This window comes from Callorhinchus milii, unplaced genomic scaffold (genome assembly GCF_018977255.1).
Source record: "Callorhinchus milii isolate IMCB2004 unplaced genomic scaffold, IMCB_Cmil_1.0 Scaffold1, whole genome shotgun sequence".
NCBI lineage: Eukaryota > Metazoa > Chordata > Chondrichthyes > Chimaeriformes > Callorhinchidae > Callorhinchus > Callorhinchus milii.
In genome coordinates this window covers 40703523-40720594 of record NW_024704742.1, presented here as the reverse complement: position 1 = coordinate 40720594, position 17072 = coordinate 40703523, and the positions used below count along the sequence as shown (strand labels likewise).

General features: G+C 40.9%; 1 protein-coding gene across 2 annotated transcripts; it reads right to left on the bottom strand.

Moving 5' to 3' along the window:
- Window positions 1-3519: 3519 nt before the first annotated feature.
- Window positions 3520-16670, bottom strand: LOC103175800 (ADP-ribosyl cyclase/cyclic ADP-ribose hydrolase 2). 2 transcript variants are annotated; one of them, XM_007889005.2, is made up of 9 exons: window positions 16571-16670; window positions 13135-13288; window positions 10779-10908; window positions 10326-10461; window positions 8784-8866; window positions 8609-8685; window positions 6501-6593; window positions 4767-4853; window positions 3520-3912 (listed from the first exon to the last, which is right to left on the bottom strand). In XM_007889005.2, exons 1-9 carry the CDS (start codon window positions 16605-16607, stop codon window positions 3843-3845), a joined length of 867 nt encoding a protein of 288 aa, XP_007887196.2. In that variant the 5' UTR covers window positions 16608-16670; the 3' UTR covers window positions 3520-3842. The 2 variants fall into 2 exon arrangements, with proteins under 2 accessions (XP_007887196.2, XP_007887195.2); XM_007889004.2 differs by lacking the exon at window positions 3520-3912 and adding an exon at window positions 4475-4657.
- Between the last annotated feature and the right edge of the window lie 402 nt (window positions 16671-17072).

Below are 17072 nucleotides of genomic sequence, written 5' to 3'. Positions count from 1 at the left end.
GTTGATCTAATTTCCTGAACCTTGTTGCTCTTTCACATGCCTCCATTCCCTTGCAATCACAAACCTTTCTGGAAACTGTCAACATCGGGGGCTAAAATACACGATTCACTTTGAATTCTGTAAACACAAATCCCAAACTGTCAAAACTTGGAAAAAAAGAGATGTTTTCCCACTGGTGCCTTGCTCGCTATTTGTTTTCTTGTTTCCTTGCATTTGATATAGCGCCTTATCACATTGTTGAGACGTCTCAAAGTGCTTCACAGAATATACTGTAAAGTGAATTAACTGTATATTTTGTGAGCGAAAAGCGGCAGCCATTGTGCACAGAACTGTCCCACAAACAGTTGAGCTTTGAGTGATTTTTATTTTATTTGTGCTTTTTGAAGGGATTATTACCCCCAGAAAGCGATTGGCCAATCAACTAAAAACTGGGTTCCTACTTACTGCTAGGCAAACAGAGGCGTGTGGAATAAGGAAACTTCCCTAAGGTTTCGTCCTGCCTGGGAATCGATAATAATAATAATAATCCTTGCATTTGATATAATGCCTTATCACGTTTTCGAGATGTCTCAAAGTGCTCCACAGAATAGACTTTAAACTGAATTGACTGTATATTTTGTAGGCGAAATGCGGCAGCCAATTGCGGACAGCAGTGTCCCACAAAATTTGTGGATTGAGTGACCAAATCATTATTATTATTTTTTTTTGAAGGAATTATTACCCTGCTGGAAAAGCGATCCGCCAATCGACTAACAACTGGGCTCCTACTTACTGCTCGATTAACAGAGGCGTGTGGAGTAAGGAGACTTGCCCAACGTTTCGCCCTGCCGATAATCAAACCCAGGTCTCTCGCTTGCGAGGAGAGTGCTCTAATCACTAAGCTACAGGACTCCACGATTGAGTGACCAAATTATTCTTTTTTTAAGGAACTATTACCCAGGAAAAGTGATCTGCCAATTGACTAACAACTGGGTTCTTACCTACTGGTAGGTAAGCAGAGGCGTGTGAAGTAAGGAAACTTGCCAGATATTTTGCCCTGCTGGGAATCGATCCCAGGTCGTCTCGTTTGTGAAGTGAGTGCTTTAACTATAGTTGCTATATATAGTTATAAGCTATAGGAATCATCTGTCCAATGGCATTCCTTTGAAAACCCACACCTGTTTAAACTCTAGCTTTCTGATCCCTGTATACATGAAATGAAGCAGAGGAAGGGTGTATTTGAAGGAAAGCAAGATTTCTACATATCCCATTTCTGATCCCTTTCTGTACAATCCTGAAATTGTTTGCATCATCTTTCCTTCCTTACCCATTTCATTCTCTCTGAAATACTGTCCCCACTGAGACCCTACAATCGACATGTTTACAATGTTTACAATGTTCCCACATTTCCCACGGTATGGAGTCCTGTAGCTCAGTGGTTAGAGCACTCGCTTTGCAAGTGAGAGACCTGAGTTCAATTCCAGGCAGAGGGCGAAACCTTGGGCAAGTTTCCTTCCTCCACACAGAGCCTAATAATAATCCCTCCAAAACAAAACAATGATAAATTGGTCATTTTCAATCCACGACTGTTTGTGGGACATTGCTGTGCGCAATTAGCTGCCGCGTTCGCCCACAAATAAACAGTCAATTCACTTTACAGTGTGTTCTGTGAAGCGCTTTGGGACGTCCTCCCGATGTGAAAAGCGCTATATCAAATGCAAGGATTATTATTATAGTTCCTATAGAGCAGCCACTTCATTTCCTTTTAACTATGAAGAAAGTGTCTGGTGCCCTCTAATGGTGGCACCTTGTTGCTGCTTTGGCAACATTTGTTTTGTTTAATTAATTTTTGAACATCCTTCTCTTAAATATCTGAATTAAAATAGCACAAAGAATATTCCTACATGGAGGGAGGGGGTAAGGCACTTTCGCAGAAAACACTTAATTTGGTTTGATTGTCCTAATTCAACAACTTTATAAAACCTGTAGAAAACTGACATTAAAACTAGTTCAGCTAGCTCTGCCGGTTCGGGTGGATGTTTTTTCCCATGACACTAATTCAAAAAGAGAAGGGTGTTTGTCTTGGTGTTCTGGCCAACAATCAACAACAATAAATTGCATGTTACTGCATTTACAAATCCACCAAATAAAAGTGGTCATTCACTTCATGGCTGTTTGTGGGACATTGCTGTGTGCAAATTGTCTGCCACGTTTGTCTGCAGAATACACAGTCTGAATAAACATACTTTGCACTAAATTCTGTGAAGAACTTTGCAATACTACCCTAATAATAATAATCTTTGTACAGCACTTTTCACATTGGGAGGATGCCTCAAGGCGAAATGCGGCACCTTGAACAGTGCAGCACTGCATTGGTGTGTCTATTTTAGATTACGTGAACTCCAAGTTCTGATGTGAGACTTGAACCCACATAATAATAATAATAATAATCCTTGCATTTGATATAGCGCTTTTTCACGTCTTCTTGACATCTCAAAGCGCTTCACAGAATATGCTGTAAAGTGAATTGACTGTATATTTATAGGTATTCATTTACAGAAAGGGGAGTTAACAACTGAGATTGGTTACCAGGAAGAGTAATAAATCTTATCTGCTTATATAGTTTGTTATTACACTTTACAGTAAATCCTGTGAGGCTTTGAGATATCCTCTTGATGTGAAAGGAGCTATATTAAATGTTAGGATTATTAAAAATTATTTAACGGAACATTATTATGCATTCTTCAGCAGTGCAGAAATACTCCAGGGTAAGGTGCTTCAAAAATGAAATAAGTGGGACTGGTGGTTTCTGGAAATGCAACAATTGAATAACTAAAATATGGAATTATTTCTAAATCTAAATAGCTGGAGGTGCTTTGGAACTGTAATAATCCTACAAAATTGTTATAGTACATCTGTTGATCAAGTGTGCAATTGGGGCCCATTTGGCAGCTCACGTGGCCAACAAAAAGGAACTGCTAAACCAGTCATTACAGGTTGAAAAATCTAAAAATCCTGTTTGAAACTGAGCAAATCATTGCTGCATTCATGAAAGGCATTGCTTTGCAGCAGAAAATAGTCTTGGAGAATAAGATCAATTAATTTACCCTTCGGCAAGCCTTTGGTCATTTTGGTATTTTTAAAAAATAATTATCTACCTTGGTGTACAGGTAACTAAACTAGTATTTAACATTTCTCAACATCTACCCATTCATACTCAGAAAGTATGCAATGGCACAAAGGTGTGTAACAGTCAGTTGATCACTGAACATTTTCCAAAAGCAAAAATGTATGTTGCTGACGTTGAGGAATTAGATCTACTCTATTCTGTTCTTTTCTAGATCATTGAACTGTGATGCTGCTTAACTCATTTGGACATGCAAGAATAGTTAGTAGCTGATTTGTCACAAAGTTGTTCTTGGAAAATGCGACTCCCTTTTTAATACTACATCTAAGTTTCAGGCTGTTTGAGAACTGATTCAATTAGGACCCATTTCAAATAGCTAAAACCTTAAAAATAAGTGAGAACATGGAGGATAATTTAACTGAAAATACAAGTTTATTAGCTGGAAGTACAAATGGACACATGTAAATATTTCACCGATTTTCACCCCTACGTGCAAACCTCAATGCAACACAATCCTTCTCTGGATTATTTCCCTGTCAGATGATCATTCTTACCTTGTAGCTTTGCTTTTTTCCCCCAGAAGTGTATAGGAAATAATACTCTCAGAATTACACTCTAATTTTCAGGTTATACAATGCAGACGAATCACAATTGGATGGATCGCTATCTTTCTAGCTTTCTCTTGTATTTTTGACCGTAGAATTGGAATGGCAGAGAAAAGTATTCTCCGTGGATGTCAGTTCTTTGGGCAGATATTGCAGGATTTGTGTTCAGGCATCCAAATACATTGGATGAGTTGGACAGGCCTATCATTCAAAAGAGATTTTTTTAGTTTTTCTTGAGCAATATTGAACAATATACAGTTTTCCACCACAGCTATTTTAAATATTTTGCTGCTTTAACATCAGACAAGAATCCTCCAATGTTTGGTCAGGGAAGGTACATCTGGTGAATTCAGGCCCAATAGAAAGGAATCTGGTTAACCAAATAATTATTATTGGTGCTAATTTTCAGATTGTCAGAATTTTCATTGGTGGAAATGCCACAGTCAAAGGCAACCCTACCAACTTCATGAAAATCATCACCCCTATTAGTCAGAATAATAACAGATTTCAAGTCTAAAGTAACAATCCTATCAACTTAATTAACAAACAGAAAGGTTACCACGAAGGGTGTTGAGCCCAGGACATTGGACTTGTTTGAGGAACAGCTTGATGCTGAAATGGGAAGGTGTTTGGGTTTGTATTCTGGAAGAACAAGATCAATTGGACAAAGGAACTTCTTCATCCAAACCTCTCTTGTAATCAAAGGAATTTCTTCAAACGTGTTGAGAGACCCATCCTCCTGGGGTGGGGGGGAGTGGGGGGAGGTAAATATATAATTGAGGCCTCCTTGGAGCTGAAACGGCTCCAAGCTCATATGCTTGGGAACAGGTGTCAGAATGGAATCAACCCTCTGCAGTGGTTTGGATAGTCTGAATTATCTGAGCCAGGCAGGTCCGCAGTACCCCAAGTATCCAATTCCTCTTTGCAAACACCACTTCTGAAAATACTGAAGTCATGGAAAATTTACTATAAATGTTATTGAGATAGAATTCCACCAAAATTAGATACATCCAGTATTTCAAAGACTTGTGTGTTAATCTAGTGAGATACTACACCTGTAATTATCAATGCAGGAGAATTTGAAACCCTTGTGTTTCAAAGCGATTTCTAATTGTGCAATACTCCCAACACCGCAGGATTCCCTGCAAAAGCAAAAGTGAAATGGTGATTTCCGTGTTCTGTGTTGTTGCTAAGAACCGACTATAATCATTCATTCCTTACTCCACACACATGTTTAGCTAGCAGTAAGTATGAATCTGCTTGTTAGTCAATTGGCACGTTGCTTTTTCAGGGATAATTATGCCTCCAAAACAATAATAATAATGATGAGGTCACTCAACCCACGACTGGTTGTGGGACACTTCTATGCGCAATTGGCTGCTGCGTTTCATCCACAAAACATACAGTCACTACACTTTACAGTGTATTTCTGCGAAGCTCTTTGAGATATCTCGAAGATGTGATAAGGTGCTATATCAAATTCAAGGATTATTATTATATTATAATCATCAAACTAAACCAAACAGCATAGCTTATATTTAAATGGCAAATATTGTGCCCTTGCAGCTTTGATAGTAATCAAAATAATCCTTGCAGTTGACATTACAACAACTTTCATGTCAGGAGGATGTCCTGCATTTGGTATAAACCTTTCCTGTCAGGAGGACCCAAAGCATTTCACAGGATATATTGTAAAGTGGAGTGAAGATGTGATTTGTGGGCAAATACGGCAGCCAATTTTGCGCACAGCATTGTCACAAACAGCCATGAAGTGAAATGACCAACAACAACAACAACAACAAATTACATTTGTATAGCTCCTTTCACTTCAGGATAATGTTCTAAGGCGCTGGACAGTCAAGGATTTGGACCTGAGCTGGGGATTGGGATCAGGAGGGGTGGAGGGCAGGGAGGGTAGGGGTAGGAGGGTGACCAAAGAGGAGGATCTTGAGACGGACCTTGAAGGAGGCAAGGGGAGTGGACGAGGCTCTGTGGGATGGAATTTCAAAGGGTAGGATCAGAGAGGCTGAAGGCCCAACCACTGATGATGGAGCAGGCAGGGCAGGGGCATGGGATAGACCAGAGGCCACTGAGCGGAGGGAGCTGACAGTCAGGTATTTATGGAACACATGCGACATGCATTTTATGTTAAAAAATCTCATTTGAGTTGGTTGCACTGTTACTTTTCCACCAAATATAATGTAATTTTAGTTCTAGATATAATCAAGTCATTTCTTGAGGCTTATTTGCGGAATTATTGGCCAGGTCACTGGTAAAACAACAAAAACAACAAATTGCATTTAAAAAGCACCTTTCATATAGGGAGGACGTCCCAAGGCATTGCACAGGGAAGGGTTTGCACCCCAGCTGGGGTTTGGATTCAAGAGGGATGGGGGCAGGGTGGGGTGGAGATAGGAAGATGTCCGTAGGCATGGCCAAAAAGGTCTTGAGACAAACCTTGTTTTCTTACAACTTCTTATGAAGACATCTTTGTGAACGTCCGTTAGGAGTGTGCGAAAGGAGTTCAAGGTGACTCTGCCTTGATTTTTTGTGCCCTTCTTTCCTGTAAGTTATCTTCTAGTATCATTCTATAATAGCTACACTTAGTAACTTTCTATGTGGCAAATTGGATCTGCAAACCTACATCGAACACTCCACAGCACAGTTGGATGGAACACCAGCAGGTTCAGTTGCCTGTGCTTTGCTTGGAAATATTTTCCAATGACGATACAAAGTATTGTTGCTCTGCGTGTTATCCCACATTATGTAATAAAAGTGCAAAACCTTACTTATCAGACCCGGAAAGGTTATCCATGATCCAGAGTTGGATTGAAGAAATCCGATTGGTGTCTAGATTTCCAAGTTCAATGCTACCAAAAATGCTAGTGACAGAAAGCAACAAATAATCAATAGCAGTAAGGTGCAATGAATTGATAAACACCCATAATACACAATGATCAAGGGTAGTGTCTTTAGATTAGTTTGGAAGGATATTATCAGTCACTTGTCTCATAATCACCTGGCATTTCATTTCCTATAACATATTCCTTGCTCTTTCCTATGCACTTTGATTATGTTCCTCTTCAATTATTTATCCATTCCCTTTTATATGTTATGGTGTCAGCCACAGCATCCTCTTGTGGCAAAGCTATCCATGTTAGAACCATAGAAATTTACAGGACAGAAGAAGACTATTCGGCCCATCGAGTCTGTGTTGGCTCTTTTAAAAGCAATCTTTTGAGTGAAAGATTTCAATTGTTCTACCAACTCTCTGGACAAGAAAGTTTCTTCTAAACTCTACACTAATTCTTCCAGTGAGGAAATGTCAACAGTTGTTAATAATCTTCCAGAACTCAGAGATGAAACTCCCTCTTTTCTTGATTAGATCAACAGCAAACTGGCAAACCTGGGAACTAACCTATCAGGTGAAGAAGGCCCTTCAGCCCATTTGATCTCAGCCACCCAGAATTCCCATCCTACCATCCTTCCATAGTCTAGTGGCCTGGCCTTAACTGCCTTCCTGGTAATCAATTGTTTTTTCCTAATATTCAACCAAATGAATGGAGCCCTCTGACCGGTTCCTTAAATCAGGAAAACTATGGGATGCCAATGGAGCTGGGCGAGGATGAGGTGATAGGGTCACGGAGCTTGGGATAGGACATGAGCTGCAGAGTGCTAAATGATCTACAGTTTGTGGAGGGAAGAGTTTGGAAGACCAACATCAGGGAGTTAGCTTAATCGAGCCTCAAGGGTCTCAGCGGCCTGAGGGGAGATGCAGTTGGAGATCCGGGAGATGTTGAGGAGATGGGGGAAGACAGAATGGGTCATGGCACGGATGTGGGGGAGAAAGGACAGTTGAAGGTCAATGAGGTGGAGTGTTCATCCATGGATGGTGATGCTGTCAGCACCCGAGGTGTGGAGGCACTGGCGTGAGCCAATCAGGAAGGCCTCGGTCTTGTTGACATTCAACTGAAGAAAGTTAGCTCTCATCCAGGACTTGATGGCTGACAGACATTCTGTCAGGACAGCAGTTGACCTGGAATCGAGGGTGGAGCCAGAGAGATAGAGCTGGGTGTCATCCACATACATGTGGAAGTTGACCCTCTGTCTGCGGATGATGTCAGCAAGGGGGGGAACATGTAGATATTGAAGGACCAAGGACAGAGCCCTGAGGAATGTTGCACAAGATGGTGCGAGGTTTGGAGGAGAAGCTGTTTGTGGATACGAAGTGGAGATGACGGGTAAGATTTGAACCAGGCACTGACAGGACCGTGATGATTGAGCTGAGAGGTGAGGAGGCGGACAAAGAAAGAATGGTCGACAGTGTCATAGACGCAGAGAGGTCAAGGAGGATGAGGAGACAGAGGAAGGCCTGGTCAGAAGGAGGTGGACACAATGTAATTTGTTTCTGTGCTCTGGGAAACACGGAAACTCAATTGGACATGTTTGTAGAGGGAGTGGCGGGAAAGGAATGAGCAAAGCTAGGAAGTAACAACACGCTCCAGCACCTTGGAAAGAAAAAGGAGATAATTGAGGAAAGTGAGGAAACGTGAGGCTGGTTTTGTACCATCTGTGATCGAGTGACCAGGTTTTGAATTTAAGGGTGTGCAGGTGACTATTATACCAGTAGGAGTAGGTGGGTGGGAGACTTGTCGTGGACTTCAGGGGGGGAATGGCAATTGAAAGACGAAGAAAGTTGATCATTTAGCAGCTTGATGGCTGCATCGGGAACACTGCAGGTAGAAAATCAGAGGGAGGATGAAAGGACTTTTGTAAGGGATTTGGGAGAGAAGTATTTTCCAACCGTGGTAAGAGATGTTGGAGGGGAGGGGAATGCGGGAGGAGGGGGACTTGAGGAAATGGTTGGATTATGGCCTTATTTGTTATGTGTTTTTACCTTTCAGTTCTGAAAGCTCTTGTTTGCGAAGATCCATTCAGTACCACCTTTACCTCTCCACTGGCTTTTTTTGCATACTGAGAATTACATAATGCAATTACAACAGTGTATTGGAACAACAGTACTACAAGAAGTAGTGTCTAGCTGCATTTCTTTCAGATAAACACACACTTACAACTACCGACGCTGATCTCCAAAAGGATTTTGCAGCATTTTCTTCACATTCATTCCATGCTGGGCAAACTTCATAATTCAGTTCTGTAATGAATAAATATTTCAAGGTTTGAAAACAGTCCTTATTAAGCAAAACATCATTGGCCAGAAGGCTGGGAGTAACGTTCTTCTCTATTTGAATAATGTCATGGGATTTTTAATGTCCCTCTGTACAGGCAGACGTCTGGGACCTCGGTTTATCCGAGGGTTGGAATCCAACAATGCAGCACTCCACTAGCACTGCACTAGGGTTTCCAGCTGCACTAAAGCTCAAAGTCCCAACGCGGAACTTGAACCTACAATCTTCTGACACAGAGTAGAGAATTCTACCAGAGCTGAGCTATTGAAGAAATAAGGACAGGTACAGATCCGGATGAATAAATAATAAATAAATAAAAATAAATAATAAATAATCCAAGCGGTACCATTCTGCTCCTGCTGAATATATTTATTGTATATACCTGCCAGCATTTTATAGGACATTTAATCTCTTTTTCTGCAGTGAAACAAATACAACTGTTTGAGCTTCTCCTCATAACCTAAAACCTTACATCCCAGAATCATCATCGTTGCTCTTTCATGATCCTTCTGGAACAAATCAATATTCTAAACGTAATGACTGTGTATTTTGTAGGTGAATGCAACAGTCTATTTGTGCACAGCAGTGTCTTCCAAATAGCGATGAAGTGAATGACCAATTTTATTTAGGGGGATTGTTGGCCAGGAGAGTGGTAGAAACTCCCCTCTCTTTTCAATCATGCCATGGGATCTTTAAAGTTCACATGAATAGGCAGATGGGACCTCAGTTGAACATCAGTCAAAGTACAGCACCTCCATCAACGCAGCATAACCCCAACATGGCATTGGGGATTGAACCCACAACCTTCTGACTCAGAAACAAGAATGCTCTCAACTGAACTTAGGCTGACCCAGAAGGCAATATTAAATGGGTGATAAAGTCGGTTTTCGATCCACAGTGAGATGTACAGTTGTCTGATAAAATGAAACTGGTCATTTACTTTAGGGCTGTTTCTAGAACATCACAGCACACAAATTGGCTGCCACTTCAAGTACAGGGTGACCAAAACGTCTTATTTTTCAGCCGCCCTATTATCTTTCTTTTTATTTCTTAAAGGATTATTAGGCATTATAATGGTATCATGACTTTTTGGTCACCCTGTATATTGTATGAAGCGTTTGGAAATGCCTTTTTTGAAAGGTGTTATTTCAAATGCAAGGAATATCATTTAAAATGACATTTAAAATGTAACCATGACCATTTAAACTGTTACAAACTCTTCTGACAATTAGTCCATTGCTTCTGAAAGTATATGGGATTATTCAATTACAATTAAATAGCATTTATGCGGGTAAATGGAGTTGAGGTACAGATCAGCCATGATCTAATAGAATGGTGGAACAGGCTCAAGGGGCTGAATGGCCTAATCCTGTTCCTATGTTCCTATGATTTGGCAGTTTTGAATGTAAAATGTGACTGGCTTACCTGAACTAGAGCGCTGCCCACACCAATTCAAACCATTCAGCATATAACCTGTCAGGGTCGACTCCAGAGGCATAACATTCTTGACAATATCAGCATACTGACGAGTGAGTTCTCCTGTCTGACTCCAAAATATGCTCTGGGAATTAATCAATTAAAAGACTGAAATAGTCTTGTACTCATTAACAATCCAGTACTAAAATTTGTTATTAATAAAGAGCCCCCGAAATGGGAAATTCCATAGTCATATTAATTTTTCAGTTCGGTTAATAGTTCTTAGAATTTATTTTACACTTTATGGATTCACAATTACTGTATAGGTCCTGTGCACATTCGTGACACATTTCACCATCAGCCTTTTATCATTGAACTATTGCATAAAATATAGTAACATAAAGGGATACGATATTGTTTGAATATTTTATCAAATGATTTGTGAAACAACTCAACGCTAACCTTGCCGGATGGGATATCATGTTCAGCCATGGTCAGAAATGGTTTGTAGTCGTCTTGTGTAATTTTACAGGGGTCTTTGGAAGCAAACACACTCTTCAAGGTTTGCCACAGCAGTGTACAATTCTTCTTCCTAAAACACAGTGAAACACCAAATACTCGGTTAGTCAATTTTATTATAATCATGCATAATTTTCAACATACGATAGTATCATACTGAAATACTAGAGCATGGTGACTCATTATTTTTACCCTATTCAAAAAACCACAAGAGAGGCATTTTATCTCATCTCTCCAGAATACTCACTCTACTGATCTCCCATCACAACACCACACTTGCTTTAAAAAAATGAAGCCATTGTCCTAGCCTCAAACCGACTTCTTAATCACCTCTTCCAGTTATTAATATCCCTCTGGGTAAATAAATACTTCCTCGTACCCACCCTTAAATAGTTTTTTGCAATTAAACTCTGTGTCCTCCAGTTCTGCTGTCTTAATGCACCTGAAAATATTGTTCTGAGTTTACGCTCTCAAAGCACTTTACAGAATATACTATAAAGTGAATTGACTGTATATTTTGTGGGCAAAATGAGGCAGCCAATTTTGCACACAGCAGTGGCCCACAAACAGTCATGGATTGGAGTGACCAATTTATTATTTTTTTTGAAGGAATTATTATCCTTGGAAAAGCGATTTGCCAATTGACTAACAACCAGGTTCCTACTTATTGCTAGATAAACAGAGACATGTGGAGTAAGGAAACTTGCCCAACATTTTGCCCTTCTGGGAATCGAATACAGGTCTCTCACTTGCGAGGCGAGTGCTCTAACTACTGACCTACAGAACTCCACATCCCATTTAAAATCTTATACACCTCTATAAAGGTCCGGAGTCGTGTTTCGCCACTGTCAAACCCTCTGGGATGCTACATAAATGCAAGCAGTAGTTGTTGTTGTTGTCCTCTGAGACATCGCTTTTCAACCTAACCCTAAGAGACTCATCTTCTTTAATCATTGCTTACAGCTCATGCTTGTAGCACTGGGGATCATCCTAATTGCGCTCCTCTACACCCACTCTAGAGCCTGGGCAATCCCCTTATATCGTGGTGACCAGAATATATGATGTATTCTCAGAGCAATTTGTACCAGAACTGTACAGACTGAGGAGGATTTTACGGGATTTGACAATATATTCCAACATCCTGTTTGCCTTTTTTATTGCTGCCTCATTCTGTTTTGACATGGTGAATGATGAACATTTTCCCTTTTCCCCTCGGCAAATTCCATCCCATCCATGGAGTAGACATGTTTCCTATTGTGGCAGGGGTGGTGTACCACCTTACCATGAATGAAAGCTGAAGTGGATGAACAAAAAACAGAGTGGGCAGTAAACACAGGACAAATGAATAATAATCCTTGCATTTGATATCTTGCCTTATCATGTTGTTGGGATGTCTCAAAGCACCTCACAGAATATTCTGTAAGGTGAATTGACTGTATATTTTGTGGGCAAAACACGGCAACCGATTGCAGGCAGCAGTGTTCCACAAACAGTCGTGGATTGAGTGACCAAATTATTATTATGCCAATTGACTAGCAACCAGATTTCTACTTACTGCTAGGTAAACAGGGGCGTGGTGTTAGGAAAGTTGCCTATGGCTTCGCCCTGCCTAGGAATCAACAACAACAACTTGCATTTATGTAGTGCCCCTCACGCAGGGTAGCGTCCCAGAGCGCCTCAAACCTGGATTCTCTCACTTGCAAGGTGAGTGCTCTAACCAACACCCTACATGACTCCACGTAACATAATCGGGAAACTATTCTTACTTCCTAATTGCTGCCTTGCAATTAACTGTATTAAACATGTATTTGCCAGTTATCAGCGCATCTCCATACCTTATGAAAATCTCTTTGAAAAAACTTTTCTGTCTCCTCTAATTCCAAAGTTCCCCCCCACCTTGGTATAATCTGCAGATTTCAATATATTACGATAGGTCTTCCAATCCAGGTCAGTAATGAATCCTTGATCAGTTTCCAATGAAAAAAGATACCAAGTTATCCTTTACCATGCCATTGCTGATGAGGCAGGGCAAAACCATAAGCAAGTTTCCTTAAACTTACACAAGTCTCTGTTTACCCAGCAGTAAGTAGGAACCCACTTGTTAGTCGATAGGCAGATCGCTTTCTGGAGGTAATAATCCCTCCAAATTGGTCACTCAATCCACCACTGTTTGTGGGACACTGCTGTGCACAATTGGCTGTCATATGTGCCCATAAAATACACAGTCACCAGACTTTACAGTATATCCCGTGAAGTACTTTGAGACATTATTATTATTATTATCTACAGACTGATTTACCCTGCTGCCGGATTTTTTAATCCAATGTAGTCGTTGCATCTCCCGATCACGATTTCTTCTAAGTTTGCAGTTGTTCCTCTTCCTGTCCAAGCAATGTTGGATCCGTCGTATCTACCTGTGTAGTTTAAGAGTATGACTACAAGGAGCAGCACACCTAACAAAAGAAATGTTTTTTATGTTAAATTGCTCTGTATTTGTTTTCCTTGTGAGCTATAAATGCGCCCATCCTCATGCACCGCCTCTCCTCTTTACTTAACCTTCGCAGACCTGCCCTTGCATGGATCAAATCCTATCTCTCTCACCGTCTCCACTTTGTTGCCTCTAACGGTTTCTCCCCCAGCCCCCGCACTGTCATGTCTGGCGTCTCCCAGGGCTCTGACCTTGGCCCTCTCCTCTTTAATATCTACATGCTCCCCCTTGGTGACATCATCCACAGACATGGGGTCAACTTCCATATATGTATGCGGATAACACCCAACTCTATCTTTCTGCCTCCACCCTCAACTCCTGACAGACTGCCTGTCGGACATCAAGTCCTGGATAAGGCAAAATTCCTACAGTTGAATGTGAACAAGACTGAGGCCTCCTGATTGGCTCACGCCAGCGCCTCTGCACCTCAGGCTCTGAAACTCCATCACCTCCAGACTTGACTATGCAAACTCACTGCTTGTCGGCCTTCCCAGCTCCTCCCTCCACAGGCTGCAGATAATCCAGAACTTTGCAACCCGTGTCCTCTCCCGCACCAAACTCCATGACCCCATCTCCCCAATTCTCGCCCGACTCCATTGGCTCCCTATCCTTCAGAGCATCCAGTTCAAGATTCTGGTCCTCACCTACAAAGCCCTCCATGACCTCACCCCACCCTACCTCTGCGACCTCCTAACCTGCTCACTCCCTCCGCTCAGCCGGCTCCGGTCTGCTCCACACCCCCCGACCCACCCTCCCCATCATTGGTGGAGCCACTCTGCCCCCAACCTCTGGAATTCCCTTCCCCAATCACTCCGCCCCCTCCTTAGCTTCTTTCAAGTCCCACCTCAAGACCCTCTTTTTTGACCATGCCATTGGTCACCCCCCTCCCCCCCACTCCTTTCTCTCTCCCTGACCCCAGCTTGGGTCTGAAATGCTGTATGCTGTCCAGCGCCTTGGGATGGCGCTATACAAATGTAATCTTGTTGTTGCTTTAATTTTCATGGAAAATAAATTCAGGCTATGAATAAGAAGGCTTACTCCTATGAAATGATATGCATCAGGTGCAGAGATAGAGTAATAGCCCTGGAAGAAATCAGTGTACTGACTAACATGACAACTAAAGCTCTTAATGTCAGCACATGTAAACAGTTGATAATAATAACAATTCTTGTATTTGATATAGCGCCTTATGCCAAGATAATTCAAAATATGTCACAAGCTTTTACTGTGAAATATACTGAAATATAGTGCATTTGTAGGTGAACATATCAATGGAAGATTATTTGCAGGAAACATTGTAGAGGGATTTGGAGACCTCATGCAAAGCCTAAGTTCTGCACAGACAGACAACTGAACAGATGCTCGCCACTATTAATATTAATAATAATTATTTAATAATAATCTCAATAATAATCCTTACATTTGATATAATAATAATAATCCTTGCATTTGATATAGCGCTTTTCACGTCTTCTAGACGTCTCAAAGCGCTTCACTGAATAAGCTGTAAAGTGTATATTTGTGGGTGAAATATTAGTATGTTTTCCATAGCTCATATATGCTCTTTAAAAGTAATTGCGTTTACTTCCAAGGTACCAGCAATGGAAACGAACAGCAATTACAATTCTCCAAACAGCATTATACAGCATAGGACACAAAATAATAATAATAATAATCCTTGCATTTGATATAGTGCTTTTCACGTTGGGAGGACGTCCCAAAGCGCTTCACAGAACACACTGTAAAGTGAATTGACTGTATATTTGTGGGCGAATGCGGCAGCCAATTGCGCACAGCAATGTCCCACAGACAGTTGTAAATTGAAAATGACCAATTTATTATTGTTTGGGGTTTTGGAGGGATTATTATTAGGCGTGTGGAGAAAGGAAACTTGCCCACGGTTTCGCCCTGACCTGCCTGGAATTGAACGCAGGTCTCTCGCTTGCAAAGCGAGTGCTCTAACCACTGAGCTACAGGACTCCGTAGCTCCTAAAGTCCTGAGCTTACATTCCTTGAGCAAATTTAGTGAAACCTTATAGTAGAAACTCTGAGACATACTATATTTTGTGGGTTACCTGGTCCTCGCACTTCTTCTTCACAAGACAAATCTAATGACTTGGCGCCATGATGTTTAGAGTGGTTGATATTTCACACCCTAAAGTGTATCTACATATCTTGCCAAGTTGTGTTGTGGATAGCTGTGCTTGTGTTGTGAATAGCTGTCACGGTGAAGTGTTTGGAGATTATATCAGATGCAGGGAATGTCTAGAATACATATGGTACACAAGAAAAAAAATAGATTACATTTCTGTAACTTTAAAACGAAAGAGAAAACTGACACAGGAAAGGTTTGGAATCGACAAGGTGGGAGTTGGGGGAGAGGTCAAAGAATAACCACGTGGGTTCTTGTATTACAGCAATCAGGAATAAGAATCCTGTCCGATTTTCTTTTTCTTAACTCAGGCACACTAAGCCAATTGCAGCACTAACCGATCAGGCTGCACGGATAAATCTATTGAGTCATATACTGAAGCACTGTATGTTTAAAATCCACATTTATGTCAACTGGGTTCAACTAATAGCACTCTCTGAGTCAGAAGATTATGGGTTGACATCCAACAAGAGGACTTTGAAGTCATTGTGTAAACTGAAATTCCTGTGTAATGACACTCCCAAACACTCTATTGTTGGAGCAGTTATGAATTTAAACGCAGGTTCAGATAAATGATAAGATACCGATGGCACTATCTGCATAGAGAAGGCAGTTGTCCCAGTGTTCTGGGCAACAATCCTTCAGATAAAATTAAGCATTGACTTTCCTGGTTATTTGTGGGGCATTGCTGTGCAGAAATTATTTGCTGCATTCTCTTACAAATACAGTCAATACACTTCACAATAAAAACATTGTGTGAAGTATTTTGAGACATTTTCACTGTGTGACAAGGTACTATATCAAATGCAAGGATTATACACAAAATCTAGAACAGGAATAGGAGAGCAAGTAACACACTTTCAACAACAACTCTAGACATCACAGAGTGATCTATAGGAAAATTCTTTACACATCAGTAGGAGAATAGAATTGGAATAAAAGCCAACTTACAACAACAACAACAACAACAACAAATTACACTTGCATAGCAGCATTTACGTCGAAAAGGCATCCCAGGATGCTGGACAGTCCGAGGATTTTGCAACTCATTGCAAAGAATTTCTTTAACTTCTGGTGATTTTGAATCATCTTTACCTGAAGACAGGTGACTGTTTAGAGGAAGCATTTCCATGCTGCAGCTTCTATTCCTACAGTTTGACACTGGCTGTGTTAACACTACAGTGCTGAAGGATACACCCAATCCAAAATACTCTGCCTTTTATACTCTTGACAGGCTCCACTTTGAGTGACAATCTGTGAACATACTTTATGTTCTCCAATCACACACCAAAGTGCATGAGTCATACATTTCCATGTGTGATAAGAGGATCTTTGTGTCACTCATAGGGATGAGAACCAATGACAGGATAATAACAACAGGAAGTCAGCATTATCAGGAAAGAATCTGACCATCTCAATGAAACAAGAAATGCTAAAAGTCTAGTCTCCATAAATTCCAATAATTCATAAGTTTATCAATTCTAACATTTTTTTTAAAAAAACGCATCTCAGGATGCATCAGGTTTAATCGCCCATCCTTAGTTGCCTTGAGAGAAGTGGTGATGAGCTTTTTCTTTAAAGAATTGAGGCAGAGAGT